The sequence below is a fragment of the Paramormyrops kingsleyae genome, chromosome 3 (assembly GCF_048594095.1).
Source record: "Paramormyrops kingsleyae isolate MSU_618 chromosome 3, PKINGS_0.4, whole genome shotgun sequence".
Lineage (NCBI taxonomy): Eukaryota > Metazoa > Chordata > Actinopteri > Osteoglossiformes > Mormyridae > Paramormyrops > Paramormyrops kingsleyae.
In genome coordinates this window covers 4,515,046-4,530,810 of record NC_132799.1, presented here as the reverse complement: position 1 = coordinate 4,530,810, position 15,765 = coordinate 4,515,046, and the positions used below count along the sequence as shown (strand labels likewise).

The 15,765-nt window shown below is 42.0% G+C and overlaps 1 protein-coding gene across 1 annotated transcript; it reads right to left on the bottom strand.

Annotated features, from left to right (window-relative positions):
• Window positions 1-2,127: 2,127 nt before the first annotated feature.
• On the bottom strand, window positions 2,128-6,247 carry malb (mal, T cell differentiation protein b). The gene is made up of 4 exons (XM_023796208.2): window positions 6,089-6,247; window positions 3,913-4,080; window positions 3,472-3,633; window positions 2,128-2,769 (listed from the first exon to the last, which is right to left on the bottom strand). The coding sequence occupies exons 1-4, from the start codon at window positions 6,179-6,181 to the stop codon at window positions 2,695-2,697; spliced, it is 498 nt and encodes a 165-aa protein (XP_023651976.1). The 5' UTR covers window positions 6,182-6,247; the 3' UTR covers window positions 2,128-2,694.
• Window positions 6,248-15,765: the final 9,518 nt, after the last annotated feature.

Here is a 15,765-nt window from a genome sequence, read left to right as displayed (position 1 = left end):
CCCCCCCAAAACAGCATTATTGTCTTATCTTCAGATTGGTTAATTTAGTGAGCGTGCTCAGATTTGGCTGTTGCCCTGCTTGCAGCTCACTGGGGGTGTCTAGGCTGATTTTTTTCCTTTTTTTTTAATTATGTGTTTTATTTGACAGCCAAATCTGATTTGAGTCTGGTGGGATCATCTCTGTGTCACTCATATGAGTTGAATACGGAAACATGCATTATTTTTATAACACAAATCAAGCAGGATTGATGCTACTTGTGAAAATTGTCCCTTCACTCACTCCAAAGAATGCAGACTTTTCTATTGATACCCGTTTATTCAGCCCCAAACACTGATGGATTATACTGTGCAGTGTCCCCACCCTTGCACTAGGTGGCACTCAAAGCACATTGATCTGGGCTGCGTTTTTTTTTTTTTTTTTGCCAAACGTGAAATGAGACCAAATCTGGTCAAATGACAGAAGATGGGTTAGGGAGAATGGTTATCACTTTCGATCTTATGTTCTGCTGTGCATGCATTCCTCTGCAGCTTGTTTTTGTTTTAAAATGCAATCGCTGAAATGGTGTCCTTTAACCTGGACTAACAAAGATTATCATCAAAATAAAATAAGTGCTTCCCCCTTGCTGATCAGTCTTACATACAGTACTGTCTCTGTTGTAATTATGGTGGAGAATTCAGCAAAGATGCCCTAGAAGTTTGAGCCTGCGGATTTCCCTTGATTTCGCTGCTCCTGCACTGTGAACATTTCCCCTTGTTTCCTGTTTACCACCTTGCCCTGCCTTGCTTGTTCTGTTGTTTTTCTGCCTGTTCTTCCTCACATCTGTGTGTTCTAATGCCTGTCGATCCAGCCTGAGAGGTTTTTGTGGTTCCGAGTAAGACTTGGGCACCCAAGAAGCAATATGCAAATGGCTGAGCCAGTAAAGCGAAGGCTGGCTCTGTGGCTATTGGTCTGATTCATGTCCCCCAGTCTGTATGTTGGGGACTGTATGCTCTCTCAGTTCAAAGACTGACTTTTCTTGTTCAGTCAGTCTTGAAGTTGATGTGTGAGTATGTTTGTGTGTGTGTGTGTGTGTGTGTGTGTGTATGTGCACGAGCGAGCATGCATGTCTGTTTGTGAATGTGAAACCTGGCATCCTGTCCAGGGTGGCACAAGATTCCTGTCCTGTGACATAAGATTCTTGGATTTACCTTTAGCATCACCACACTGAAGGGGTTTGTGTGTGTGTGTTTGTGTGTGTGTGTGTGTGTGTGTGTGTGTGTGTTCTAGCTACATAATCTGCCATCTTTACTGTCCTAAAACATGCAAGCAGACTGATTTTGTCATCAGATTATGAGAAAGATCTTGATAGGAGAGAATATGGGTTTTAGTTTCTGCATTTGCAAGAGACGGTTTGTCATGTGACCTGCCCCCCTCCCCCGCCCCTGCAGGTTAATCTATCGGGAAGTTATCTGCACCCTTTTAGCAAACGCCAGTAACACCCACAATGAGCACCTGCTCTCTACGCTGCCTGGATCAGCTCCCCTCACAGTTCAAGGGCATAAGGTGCATTTTCTAAAATAATAGCCACATGTCTGTACTGGCTTACCGTATGACTGATGCAGAGTCCCCAGTTCCCCCAGCCCCAAGTCACTAGCTACCTATAGGTGTATACAATGGATCCCAATTTACAAAACAGGGTGTTTCCCAAATGTGAGCCACCTGTCAGTTATTCAACTCTGTTGCACCATCAATAAGATTTTTTATTCATTCGTGTTTTAAAGGTCTCTTCTTCCAGTCCAGCTGAGCTATATAGCCAAATTTTTATGAATAAAACAAAGCTTTTATTTGTAACAGAACTCCAAATGAGTCTGCTAATCAGTTAAATTAAATAATGAACACTACCATAATCATTTAAATTTGAAACATGGCTATTTTTTATCCTTATGATTATTCCTGAGAATTGAAAATGAAACTGCCGGACAGTTAAAGCATTAATTGGAATGTGGCTGTTTACATACATCTCTCATTTCAATGAACAGCTCAATCAAGAGTAACTCATTTTAAAATGCAACAAATACCAAAAAACGGTTAATAAGGTGGACCATAATGAGCAGGATCGAAAATAATTATTGTAGGTGACCACAATGTATTTTTTTCCATTGTCAGAATAATCTTTATTTAACAGGACATGAAACTCTTATATGTCCAACACCTTAATTAACAGAAACTTTGCAATTTAGTTGTATCAAAGTATTACAATTTCATTCCTATTTATTACAAATATTACAAGTACTTGATAACATTCAGTATTTCAAAATATATATAGTAAACCCTGTTGATAATAAATGTATAAAACATAAATCGGAAGAACATTGTGTACGTGGTAATTCTAGAATAGATGTTTAACTAACTGCTTTTAACATAAATGTTATTTAGAAGGTCCTACATGTTTTTCTTTGGGGTTAACAGTTGGTACAAAAGTAAAACAAAACAAAATGGTATAACTGTCTTCATCCCTTACAGAAAACTTGTTGAAAAAAATTAAACTAATGCATACCATTTTAGACAAGCTATAGTATTATCATTTGGACATGTCGTAGTTTATCTTGCAGCTGTTGAGTCAAGGTACTTAATCCTAACATAAAATACACCCCCCATCCTCAGAACTTGTGGTGTTTTAGTTCTTTGTCATTTGTGTTTTGGCCTGAAAATCTTCAGAAGCTTCTCCACCTCATTGCCGACAGAATGCAATGAATGAAGTAAAAGAGGGTGGCTATGTGGGAGAAGACCTGCAAGATGGAGAGATCAGAGAGAGTCAGTGTCACCGGCCGCTCATAGACACGGGGAATTTCCATGCGCATTTTATTACATAACAAGCACTGCAGCTTTACACCCACAGTGCTGAGGGTTAGGGTTCTGGGTGTGTGTGTGTGTGTGTGTGTGTGTGTGAGAGAGAGAGAGAGAGAGAGAGAGAGAGAGACAGAGAGTGAGTGGAGTTAACTGTAGGGCATGACCCATGTACATATTACAATACAATATGTCCCCACAATGTGATACCCTCTTATTTTGAAATTGTGGGGGCATTTTCTTGGTGCCTACAAGGGAAACTCAGTTTTATATAACATCTGTGCCTGCAATCAAAAAACTAAAAACACCAAACGTCTTGTATCTTGTTTGGTTACTTATGATTACAGTTTGGGCTGGGTAGGAGCTAAGGTCATCAAAGTTGGGATTCAGGTTGTGCTCATAGAAATGAATGGAGAGTCCCCACAAAGATATAGATACCTCATCTATGTGTGTGTGCGTGTATGCAGTGTATCCTCCTGCAGTCCAAAGACAAACATAAACTGTCTGTGGTGTGACAGCAGTGTGCCCAGTGACAGAGACCGTTTCACGAGTACCCCTCCCTCCAAGCCCCACTGTCCTGTGCTGTATCAGTGCATATGGAAGATGGATGGAAAAAAGAAATTTGTCTTTGTTAGGATACCTACCACTGCAGCAATGTCGATCCGGTAATACCGGTTAAAAGTATTCAAGTCAGTAATACTTTGACCGAAAGCCAGTAGACCGTTTCCATACAAGCAGGTGATGTAAGCCAGGGCAACAGACGCACTGAGGTAAAAGAACGCTGCCAGGAAATGATACACAAAGTCCTAAGAAAGAAGAATTCGATTTTAAAAGGATCATTGATTATGCACAACAGAAGCAGAGGATTATGGGGCATGTTTAAGCTGGGGCGCAAAACTGTGGTGGACCATATTAAACATCGTCAGCACCACTGTCTACACAGACATGACTGTACGTAGTTTTTAGCATTAATGAATGGGGTGCAGTTCCATATATTGCCATTAGGTGTACCATTACTGTCAATCATTTGTATAGGGATGACCACCTTCCCCCATCTTGGCACGGGTCAGGAGGGGGGGCCTTACCGCGGCTGCCCAGCTCACACTGTTCCTGTGTCCTCCACAGAGAAAAATCATCAGCCATATGAAGGTCATGATGAAGCAGAAGATTGACACAAACATCACCCATCCTAGAGGGTTGGCTGGAATCACATGTGAAGAGGCAACAAGGATCCAAACTAGTCCTCCAAAGATCTGGAAAGAGAAAATCCAAAATGTAAGTGGTCCTGGTACCTTCTAAGTCAGTCTGCATGGTCTAGGTAACACTGCACTTATACCAAAAGCAGGTGGACAGGGGCTGTGATTAATGTGATTAATTAACTTTACATCACTTTACATAACTTCTAATCGATAATCTTAACTGTTCCAACCACAAAGAACTAACATTATTCACAGAAGAACATAAGAGTTGGCTGATGGAACCTACTGATTTTTTTCCCCCTTATCACTAATCATGTGACACAGAAAGCCCCGCCTCCTTGAACAGAACCATTGACATAATTACGCTACATAAGAAAAGCAGTGGTACACCCTTCAATTGTAATGTAATTTGTTACTCATCTATCATGTATTAAAAAAACATTGTCATCCCATTGTGCCTAATAAAACAAAACAGAATTAAGAATAAAACAATGTACTTAATCATTCTAAGTTATTCTATCCAGCTGCAGCTCTGTAGATCACTTACACAAGCATCTGTGAATTAATGTTCTTGTTCAGGGACTCGTTCATGAAGCGTTGCAACGGTGCTAAATTTTCTTCCTGCTGTTTTATCAGTTAATTAGCATAGTGTAATACATAGTGCAGTGCTTTTGGTTTTAACCTGCAATGTTTTTTTTTTCCATTTGTAATATGTATTTAAATTTCTATGTGTGCTGGTACCCACTCAGAGAAGTAAGGCAGTGATTGTTTAGAAAAAATCTAATTATGGTATCAGGGTTAAAAGTGTTTGGAAGCCACTAATTATATTCAAAACACCACTGATTTACACGTCATACGCTTCTCATTTTTGAATAACATACCGGTGGGATTTGCTGGAAAATACAAAGACATGGCTGGAACTAATAAATAAATAAATGGTCATCCATTCATCTCTCCATCCATCTATCTATCCCTCCATCTATCCATCCAACTAGTAAGTACTCATCCTGGTCAGGTTACAAAGTGATAAATGATAATATTTCATATATAATTATAAAGATTATAGCCTGTTCAGGTCCTGCACTGAAAAAAGAAATATGTAATAGATTGTACAGTATATCCATTTTGTCTATCCTGTACATATCGAGCGATCTCTCCCTGGGTCAAACCTGTACAACAGCACAGAGCTGTACTGTATATCCAAAAGAATTGCAGGTATCTTCCCATCTCCATATCTGCTCACACATTCAGTGTAACATGCCAAATAAATCTGATGGTTAACTCACAGAAGATATTTTCCACCACAGACAGATATATACAGTACACTGAGTTATGTGTCAGACATATAATTCAATATATAATTGTGAGAGAACACAATTGACGGGACGTGTCTACAGATCAAAAGACTGGTGCTAGCTTTTGCTGGGGCTCTGTTTGAGAACACAGCAGCAAAATAACAAAATCCATGCATAAAAATTTGGGAAACTGGTTCCATCCACATCTATTACAAAATACCATTCTCTAAAAAATTTGTGTTCATTTTTTCAAGTTATTTATTTTTGTGAGTGAGCTTGTAGTCTGGCACACCCGATCTCATTCCCTTGCAGAAATCCGTCTTTTTCTTGCCATCTTTAAGACTTGTAATCCAACCTTCTTGTTCTAAATTTACAGTGCAACGTCAATGGTGATTATGTTGGCTGTGAACATGGGTGTGATGAGGTCCAATCCAATCATAGCCCCAAGTACTCTACCCCCGATGCCAGTCTTCCTTCAAAAAAGTCAAGCCCCAGGCAAACTTGTCTTAGCCCCCTGACCTTTTCAACAGCTAGAAATGCCCCTGGTTGTGGATAAAGAAAACATCTGAAAACTGATATAAACAGTACTTGCAGTAAGTTTGTGATCATTTCCATTGTCATTGGTAATTAATACTGTTCCCAGCAGGTATCCTAGAACATGATAAACGAGTTTAGGCTCAGCGTGCCAGTCTTTCTTTTAAAACTGCCAAAGAGAATAACCTTGGGGGGGTTAGGTGGGAGGTGGGAGTGCACGCCGTAATACTTACCAGCTCTGGAAGGTAAAAGACGTCCGGGACAGTGGTGCATACGCCAAGGCCGCTGGGTAAACTTCCCACTGGCTGTGCTGTGGTAGATGCCATGGTCTTTCTGCTTCAGATCTTGGCCACTCAAGTGGCTGAACAGGAGGACGGCCGCTCCTTTTGAAGAATGGCCAAAACTTGAAAAACCAGCTTTCGTATGACGACGGGACCGTGCGACCAGACACACCCTGAAAATACAATTAAGTGTTTTGACTCTGCGCCTCCGTGTTGGTATGCAAAAGAAAAAAAAAAATTTTAATGATAAGGTGACAAATTAGATACAAGCTGTGCTGATCTGGGATAAAATGTGATTGGTCGTTTGTTTTGTGTGTCAAAAATGTGTGAGGATACTGCAGTGGGGGGTTACCTCTTATTTCGTAACAGCCTTATCTGTAATCTTATAAGGGCTAGATATGTGACCAAAACATTTTACGGTGAACAGTTAACGTCATCGTAAGTCTGCAACACCAGAACTTGTGCACTGTCATAGTTCACCATGGTCCAGTGATGAAGCCTGCATGAATGAGGTTTGGTGCTCAGGAACACAATCTCTCCTACTCTCTGATGTTTTAACTTATTTAAGTTCATTGTGGTGAAGTTTGGATGGCAAGTATTTACCTCCTCAGCCTTGGAAAACCTCAAGGCTTAGAACTCAGAAGTCATTTCACCAAAGTATGGAAATGTTATGCAGGTTACCTTCCACAGAACATCTGGGGGTTTTAAAATATCTTGAAATACTTTTCCTCCATCACGTTTCATAGCTTGCCCCCAAGCAGAATTAGTGTCCTTCAGTGAGGAAGACTGTGCAGGGTGTGCACAGCAGGCTGACCGCCGAAGATGTAGCCCGGGAGGGTGACGGAAAGTTGAAGTGGGAGTGACGAAAGGCACAGAAGGGTTGACGTGGCAGCCAGAATCTCCATGACAACCGGGCCAAGCCTGCAACTAGGCAGCTCGGTTAAGCTGCTGTGGCTCACGTTCATACCAATTAGTAACAGTGGAAGAAAGGGTTGAGGCCATAGAAACAAAATTTTCCCAGTGGGAGTGTCTAACATGTTCTATTATTCAAAACCTGTGATCTGGATTTACAGCAATTCACTATTTGCCCAAAGATGTTTATTTTGCACGTCTGGAATGTTTTCATTCCTTATTTTAATTTAGGTAATACTGTATTTTGGTGTTGGTAACATGTAGGCAGCTCAAATTGGTAAATTAATGTCTAAGCTATTAAGAGATGGGATTGGGTGGTGGGACTGTCACAGCCTCCATAATCCATTTCCTCCTAGGAACCACTGAGGAGAGTATTTGAAGAGAACCTGGAGATGTGGCAAGGATGGCATCACCATAGATGGGTGGAAGCCAGACGAACCGGTCGGGGGCACCAAAGGCTGGCGATAACAAAAGATGTTTGTAAATCTTACCAGTCTGGCCATGCAAGAAGGGTCCCACCCAGCCTGACAATGGCTTGGAGGAGGAAACGTGTTTCCCAAAGGCACCTGTGCGGAGTTGGCAGCTTTCGGCACAATATGGTTCTGCTGTTACACAACTGGCTTTTAATTTGCCCACACCTCATATTTTGATATAGGCAAGCTACCTTCTTAATCAAAATACAATTAGGGAAAACAATGTTTCTCCTACCGTCACCCTGTAGTGAATGAGCAGCTACGGGTAGATGGCTACTTACTCATTACTTACACAAAAGTTATGCATAAATATCAATAATGGAGTGCATAGTTCCAGCAGTGACAATCAGTACCAGTATTACCTGTATCACACCTACCGAGATTACAAACCAAGATCACCACAGTTTGCACAACTAGCAGGGAAGATGATTAATCCTTGAAGAATAAGACCAAAAGTCTGAGCGAACCCATTCGACCGGTTAAACTCAGTGGGGATGGCGTCACAGTCTTGGTGACTGGCATATATCCAGGAAGCTCTGATGTTGAGATTTTAAACATGAAATAAAGTCAGAGGAAAGGAAAGTAGATGATCTTGGGATCAAAAGGACTCTAATATGTACCTCAAGACGAGATCTCCCTGAGTGAAAGGTAAATAGTACTCATTTGTGCACTCCCAACTATGTCAATGAATACTTCATGTAAGCCGTCTTGGGTTAATGTATCTACTAAGTAAATAAGTAATCATTTTAGCATCCAACAGTAGCCTCTGTTCAGTGCTGACTTGGTGAAGGTGCACATGCTTTTCTGCAGCCACAGGACCTTCCCTGAACTGCCTTAAAAGCCCCATGTGATTTACAAGTGTGAGGCTCCAAGGGAAGTGGATCTATCTTTCCCCCATAGAAACTTCCAGAACATGCGCCCCCAGGCCTGCTGTGTGGTGCCGGATGTCAATTATTTTCTGATTAGATCCTACATACATACACAGATCTGCAATTTCCTTAAAAAATAATAACGTTTTAAAATCTATATTACATCTGGATTCCTGGGGCGGCATGGTGGTGCAGTGGTTAGCATTGTTGCCTCCCACCTCTGGGACCTGGGTTTGAGTCTCCACATGTGTGTGGAGTTTTCATGTTCTCCCCATATTGTAGTGGGGTTTCTTCCAGGTACTCCAGTTTCCCCCCACAGTCCAAAGACATGCTGAGGCTAATTGGATTTGCTAAATTGCCCTTAGGTGTGTATGTGTGAGTGAATGGTGTGTGAGTGTGCCCTGTGATGGGCTGGCCCCCCATCCAGGGTTGTTCCCAGCCTCGTGCCTGTTGCTTCCAGGATAGGCTCAGGACCCCCCACGACCCAGTAGGATAAGCGGGTTGGACAATGGATGGATCTGGATTCCTTAACCGTCTTCATTGCCTCCTTTGTGTATTTGCCCAGTTGACAGAGCCAACCATGTAAATAATTCTTGTGCACAAAAGTGCTGAAAAAAGTAAATCAGAGTAATATAATGTCGGTGTACAACAAAGTAATTTTATTGTTCAGAAAACGGGTTTAACTTTTTATTTAATTAGCCTCTAAAAATGTAATTAGGCTTTGGATTATTTGTGCTAACCATGTTCATATTAAAAGCTCTTTTCATAACTAAACCTCACAACAAAATTAAGAAATATCCAGAAAGGGTGTGACATTCACTACTATGACGAGTCCTCTAACAATGTATTCTGGTCTCTAGCAAACAAACTGGGATTGTCGCTTACTTTATTACATTGAACGTCTATTGTGAAGTAAACAATATTTGTTCTCGCTAAATACTTGAAGCTGCTCTCCTACCTTACCTGTGGGAGCAATAAAAGTTAAAGTATGGTGTTTGTATGCTTGAGTGGGTAAAACATGAACCAAGTATACTGGGAGGAATGGGTGCTCATCACAGAAACCTTCCTTAGTGCCCGCGTGCCCTAGATTCCTCTGGAGATGTGATTGACAAGCAGACACTAGATCTCTAATAGCTAATAATTAAGAAACAATAGAATATGAGTGGAAAAATGTCCTTTAAAAATATTGTTGCGCAAAGGTTATAAATGACCTATAAACAACCTGCCTTTTCGTAATATTGCGCTCTGTGGACTGGATGCAGCAGCTGGTTTCACTATAATCTCAAAATGTACAGAGAGGTAGATTCCTATGACTAAACCATACAGGAAACACTGATCTTAATATTAGACACTGATATCTGGTTACTAATTAAGTTGCATGATACTTAGGAGGTTGTTGGGAACCGCACAAACCAGTGGCCAATTTGGCGGCTCAGGGTTAAATGAGAAATATCAGCAAGTCATGTCAAAGTAAATGTCGCTTTTTGCCAGTGCGTGCTTCTCATCTCAACAGAATCGTGCAATTAATTTTAACGTAATAACGCGTTATTCTTTTCAAATCTGTTAACATGCACTGTCCCAGTCTACCTCAGAGCCCCGGTTGGGGTCAGGACAATGTTGTAGCACAGTGTTTGTCAGCACATTTTTGTGGACTTTTAATGTTACTGAAGGCCATTCCGTAACTTTTGCATTACTTCAATCCTTTTATTAATCCATACATACCCAGACAGCACACAGGATGCCAGGATGTTGGTTTGAGATCTGAACATAGTGTTCTATATAGGCCTATTAATCATTTTATTACATATATATGCTAATATGTGTTTCAGCGAGCAAAAGTTTTTTTGAATGATTTTTCTTTAAGCGGTTAAGCATAACTGTTAAACCTATTGTTGCTGGTCCTGTCATATTATCCATATTTAAAATAATGAACGTATTGAATCAATATTCGGTAGCGATATCTTTGCGACATTGTGCCAGTGAGCAAACGGCCTCATAGAGATGCTTTGCTGATGGATTTTTAAGCATCGCAGAGACATCGTGCCCTTGCATGTGTGCTGTCTGGGTTGTTATATCATCTTAGTGTTCCTGCTGTGTCAGTACGAGACAATACAACTGTCAAGTTTTATGTATCACTGTACCTAATACACCCATTCAATGTACCACCATAAGGTCGGATGATGTACGATCAAAAACGGGAAAATAGCGGAATAGGCTGCATTTCCCTATTAACATCTTTACACAAGACACAATAACGCGTAAGAAGCCCATTCAAATTTCAGTACTTTTAATTATTTAATTTGAAAAGGTAATTAGTTGCATTAAGCCTACTTGTTACCACCAAAAGTAGTGAAATTCTATACCAACACTGGTCACTATCAATGTAATGTAAAAAAAAACAAGTGTTATTTTTTTTTTTTAGTTTGTACTGTAATTTTCTGGGGCTTTTCACTTCTTTCCCTTAAACAGATAGATATAGCACTTACTTATAGACAGAGATGGAAAGTACAAAAAGTACAAATCCAGACCAAGATTTTGTGTCAACCAACCAGTTGAGTCACATTCACAGAGTACTCAACTGGTTGGGTGAAACAAAATCTGAATTTGTATTTTTTGAACCTACACTTTCCACCTCTGCTAAAAGTAATTTAATGTTATTAAATTTATAAAAAAAAAAAAAAAATTGTGACATACAAAGTTAAGCCCGTTATAGATTGTCTACAAGGGAAAATCCTGTTACTTGAACAATTATTTTAACAACAGCAAGCTGCTGCCTTACTTGTTCGATAATGTATTTATGTATCTGACCAGCATTTTTTTCCCTGTTGGTGAACATAATCGTAATGTATTTTCAACATATTATAACATGACTGAATATGCGATTAATCACAATGAAGAGTTCACAATGAAGAAAGGCCGCTTTTCTGTTAAAGACACTTCTAAAAATGTAATTAATCTGGGGTTATGCATACTGTTGTACTATTGTAGATGTGTGAAGGTCACCATCAAACCTGCTGAAGAAAATCTCAATAAACGGTCCAGGCCAGTGCACCATGTGACCTGCAGGGGCAGAAATGCAGATGTAGGGGTTGGCACTGGTCCACCCAGATTTGTCCCCTTGAGGGACTAGAACCAGTTACTCGGTGCATTCCAGAACCCGGACTTGTCACCATCCATCCCATTCCAAGTCTACAATGATTGTCACTAGCACCTACACGCAGAGTGCCGTGATGGATTCCCTTACCGGCTCGGATTTCCAGCGCCACGCTGAAACCCAATCCCAGGAAAACGGTACTGTCCAATGCGCGTCGTATTGTGGAGATGAAAGCTGACGGCTCAGCTGCATATAGGCTTATGATTTCATCAGGATTACTGCTGAGTAAATGCAACAAAAATAATACTCTATTGTCTGTAAGTGGCTGAAGTACCAGGGATTGCAAATCCCTTCAAATCGATCAAATGGTTTACAAAACAGCATGGATTTTCAGGTCCTCTGAGGAGCACTTCATAATAACTTTGCTGCTGAACTGCAGTGCTGGTCAACCCATTAGCCAACAGAGGCTGGGGCACCTCGGGCAGCATTGCCTAGAGCAGTGTTTCCCAATCCGGTCCTCAGGGACCCACACTCGGTCCGTGTTTTTGCTCCCTGCCAGTCGGTTCACATTCTTGCTCCCAAAAACGTGGACTGTCCGTGGGTCCCAGAGGACTAGACCGGGAAACACTGGTCTTGGGTGTGACATGAGCTTCAACCGGGGCTCCTGAACAGAGCTCTCCCCATTCCCTCTAGTCTGGTTTATTCCCAAAATCCAAAAGCATAAAGTCTGAGGAGATCTGTGTCCCCAGTTTGCCCATAGCATGTGAGGTGTGTGTGTGTGTGTGTGTGTCCTGCGCAGCACGGACATCCCATCCAGGGTGTTTCCTGCATGTGCTACCTAGGATTGGCTCCTGCTGTAACTCTGAACTTGATGGATGAATGGACATAAGGCATCTGCTTTTAAACCTCCACATTCCACATGCATTCTAACTGTACCCGCCTCTCTGGCTACTCTTAGACGAGGCGATGCAGGCGCCCAGCTATGTGAGCTTGATAACGCGCTGATAACGTTTTACTGCTGCACGGGTAACAGTCCTCAGATGGAATCTGTAGCACAGCCCCTGAGGATGTTGACCCGAAAGTATGTCAACAGTGACCTTTCATCTCGGCCGACTGGGTAAACGCACCTGCTGGACGCACAGCCAACTCAACTGTAAAAAAGAAATGTGTTTCAAAAGGTCCTGTGACGTGCTTACATTGTGGGAGCTGCGTGTAGCAGTCTAGCAGGCATAGAAATCTCTGTAAATCATGGGAAAAGTAACCAGTCCAAACCTCATAGCCCCTTCCTGGATTTGCAGTTGGCAGATGAACAGTCAGGTGGATTTATGCAATATGTAGATATAAAGAGAGTTGTATTTTGAAAATTAGCCTAGGCAAAGGTATTCAGTGACTGTAAGGTATGTTTTGATCTGATTTATGCTGAAACAAATAAGTAGGGTTATAAAGACTGATCTTACATTTTGTTCTTAGTTCACAATTCTTTTTGCTAGATGATGAAGAAATGTTCTCAGGTAGCACTGTAGGCATAGTCTAGCCAGAGTGCTATGCGGCGGGTGTGGGGCGTTGTCCGAGAGGCCGAGCGCTTTGAGTGTTCCTGTCTGTACAACTGCCTTCAGAGATTCTAGGCCAACTCCCAAAACAGAGGCAGCCATTTCCCATAGTGTGTGAAGTCTGCTAGCTTCACCTGTAGTAATGCTGTCACACCAGCAAACTACAGCATAGACGAAAACACCAGCTACAGCACACACGGATAATTTCTGTGCTGGTTATTAATCCACCTAAGCAACAGACATTTTGAGGCATTAGATTCGATGATATTGCCTCATCAGTGTGCAGTGCGATGTCAAAAATCTGCCTCTTCGTTAGTGATGAAGCTGGATAGCAAGATGTTTGATTTCCGAGATATCTGTATGGCTCGTTCTGATAAAAAAAAAAGAGAGAAAAATGAAAAACATTTCTTATGAGGGCAATACGGATGCCAGCAGGTGAAACGCAACAAAAAGCCTTTGCATATGATGAAAACTTTGTCTGAAATACTTTTCTCAGCTGCTTAAGTAAAGCCAAACATCACTTCATTTTCATACTAGTTATTAAGATGTTACATCATGAATATAGTTATTTAATCCCAACCTATTATTTGCATATTTGCTCCAAAATAAAGTCAAATGAAAAAACATATAGCCACCTATGTAACAAGAGTTACATTATGACTTAAATACCTCAGTTTCAGCTGTGTCACACGCCTGTTTTGTGGGACTTCTGGACCTCGAAACAAGTGATGTCTGCAGATTTATTGGCGTATAATTCAATCTTAGTTTTTTCTGAGGCATTTTCCCAAGGAAATTTATAAAGCTGGAAAACTGAAAAATTTTGGTTAAAAATAAACTCCTGTAACCCTGGTTTACATACATAGGCTGTACAACAGCGTGTCCAACCGTTTTTACACCAAGAGCTACTTTTACAAAGAAAATACTGTGGCAAGCTACCAAATTGCAACAATATATTTTGCCAATTGAGGGGGAGGGTCCACCTCACAGTATATATTGCAGAATGGGGTGGGGGGGGTCTCCCCTCAAAATACTTTGCTGCATTAATCATCTCGAGCGCCGTTGCTGTACATCTTTGCAGTTTAACTGACCAAAGGAGGTTTGGGAGCCAGCTGACCTTGTACCCGAGATTTTCCAACCTTAGGTTTTTGTGTCTTTTCCTTCTTAGATTTTTCTTGTTTATTTGTATTAGCATTAGCTTTAGATGCTATTGCATCCATTTTTGATGCCTTTCTTGTTTTCCATGTCTCTGCTGGGTACTTTGGGGCAACTGTTTTGGGAGGGTGCATGGCACTTTGTTAAAAACACATGGTATTGAATCTAGAGAGCATGGAAAACAAGAAAGGCAGCCCAGCAACATCTGGCCAGCTGTGCTGAAAGCTGAAGCCGAGCACAAGGACACTTCTGCAGCAGCCGCGGCGTTTCTTGGGCTTCGTAAAGGACTCTACGAGCCAATTAACAAGCACATGTTTGGGTGGGATGCTTGATCAAATGCAGGCACATGACATTACAATCTTCCGTGTATCCAAGGGTAGATTAATTTCTCTGGGGGTCCCAGGCTGACACAGGCTTTTGAGCTATTTTTTTTTATGAAAAAGGATGAAATGTCGGTAATCAGCACAAGTGTGGGGGGGGGGGGGGAGCTGTATTTATCAGCCAGATTTAATAAGTTTAACCGTCCCATTTCTCCAAGGTGGGGCAGAGCCCCCGATACTGGTGTCCCTCCGTCCATTTTTCATATCACTCTTCCAGTTTAGGGTAACAAAGAACCTGAAGCCCTTCCAAGGAACAAGAACACAAGGCAGGGATGTAAAGGAATGATTATATAAAATTTTGATTCTTAGTAGTTCCTGCAGTGTTCCTCCCTCATCAAGTCACCCTGCCATTTGGCACGACATGGCTGTGCCGTTTCAGGACATGGCGAGCTAAAAGTGAAAAACTGCAGACATGAGCCCAAGATCTACATTGTGGGGCTGTGAGGCTGTGAGGCTGCGAGGCTGTGGGGCTGTGGGCCTGCGAGGCTGTGAGGCTGCGAGGCTGCGGGGCTGTGAGGCTGCGGGGCTGCGGGGCTGCGAGGCTATGAGGCTGTGGGTCTGCGAGGCTGTGAGGCTGCGAGGCTATGAGGCTGCGAGGCTGCGAGGCTATGAGGCTGTGAGGCTGCGAGGCCAGGCCCACACGCCACTGCCTGACGGGGAGCGAAATATGTCTTTTCAATGAGAAGCGTATCTAAAGCGACGGATAAGGAACCACCATCGCGAGACTGTACTTCAACCCCCACAGCGAGCCCAGCTGTTGTACCGTGAACAAACCAAATAACCTTTGACATAGCAGCACTTGCTTGGCAAACAAAAGGCGAAAAAGCGCAGGGACACCTTCAGAGTAAATACCGATGGTGATGGGGGGGGGAGATATGGTGAGCTGTCCATCCCCAATCCCCTCCTCTCAGCCTACCAGGTTAAATCCCAAAATCCGTGTTTCAGAAGGACACCTTTAGGAACCATAAATAACGTTTCTGGGAAACAGAACTCCTGCAGAAAGTTTGGAGTAACACTGGAGTTAGATGCACCATCTCAGACGTTAGATTCTACCACTAGTAAAGTCTTGCCGGTTGACAGTGGATTCCTTGGTTCAGTGCAATGAATCTCATTAACGAGATGAGCAGGGTATTGATGTCACTGAGAAATGTCGGCTACCTCAGAGTGCCAACAGGCGAACTATGACTGCGCATTTCGGT

Coding starts and splice junctions, on each gene's coding strand:
- malb (XM_023796208.2), bottom strand. CDS start 6,181: ATGGCATCTACCACAGCACAGCCAGTGGGAAGTTTACCCAGCGGCCTT. Junction 4,081..6,088: donor TCTTTTACCTTCCAGAGCTG/GTAAGTATTACG, acceptor TTCTCTTTCCAG/ATCTTTGGAGGACTAGTTTG. Junction 2,770..3,471: donor GGATCGACATTGCTGCAGTG/GTAGGTATCCTA, acceptor TCCATCTTGCAG/GTCTTCTCCCACATAGCCAC.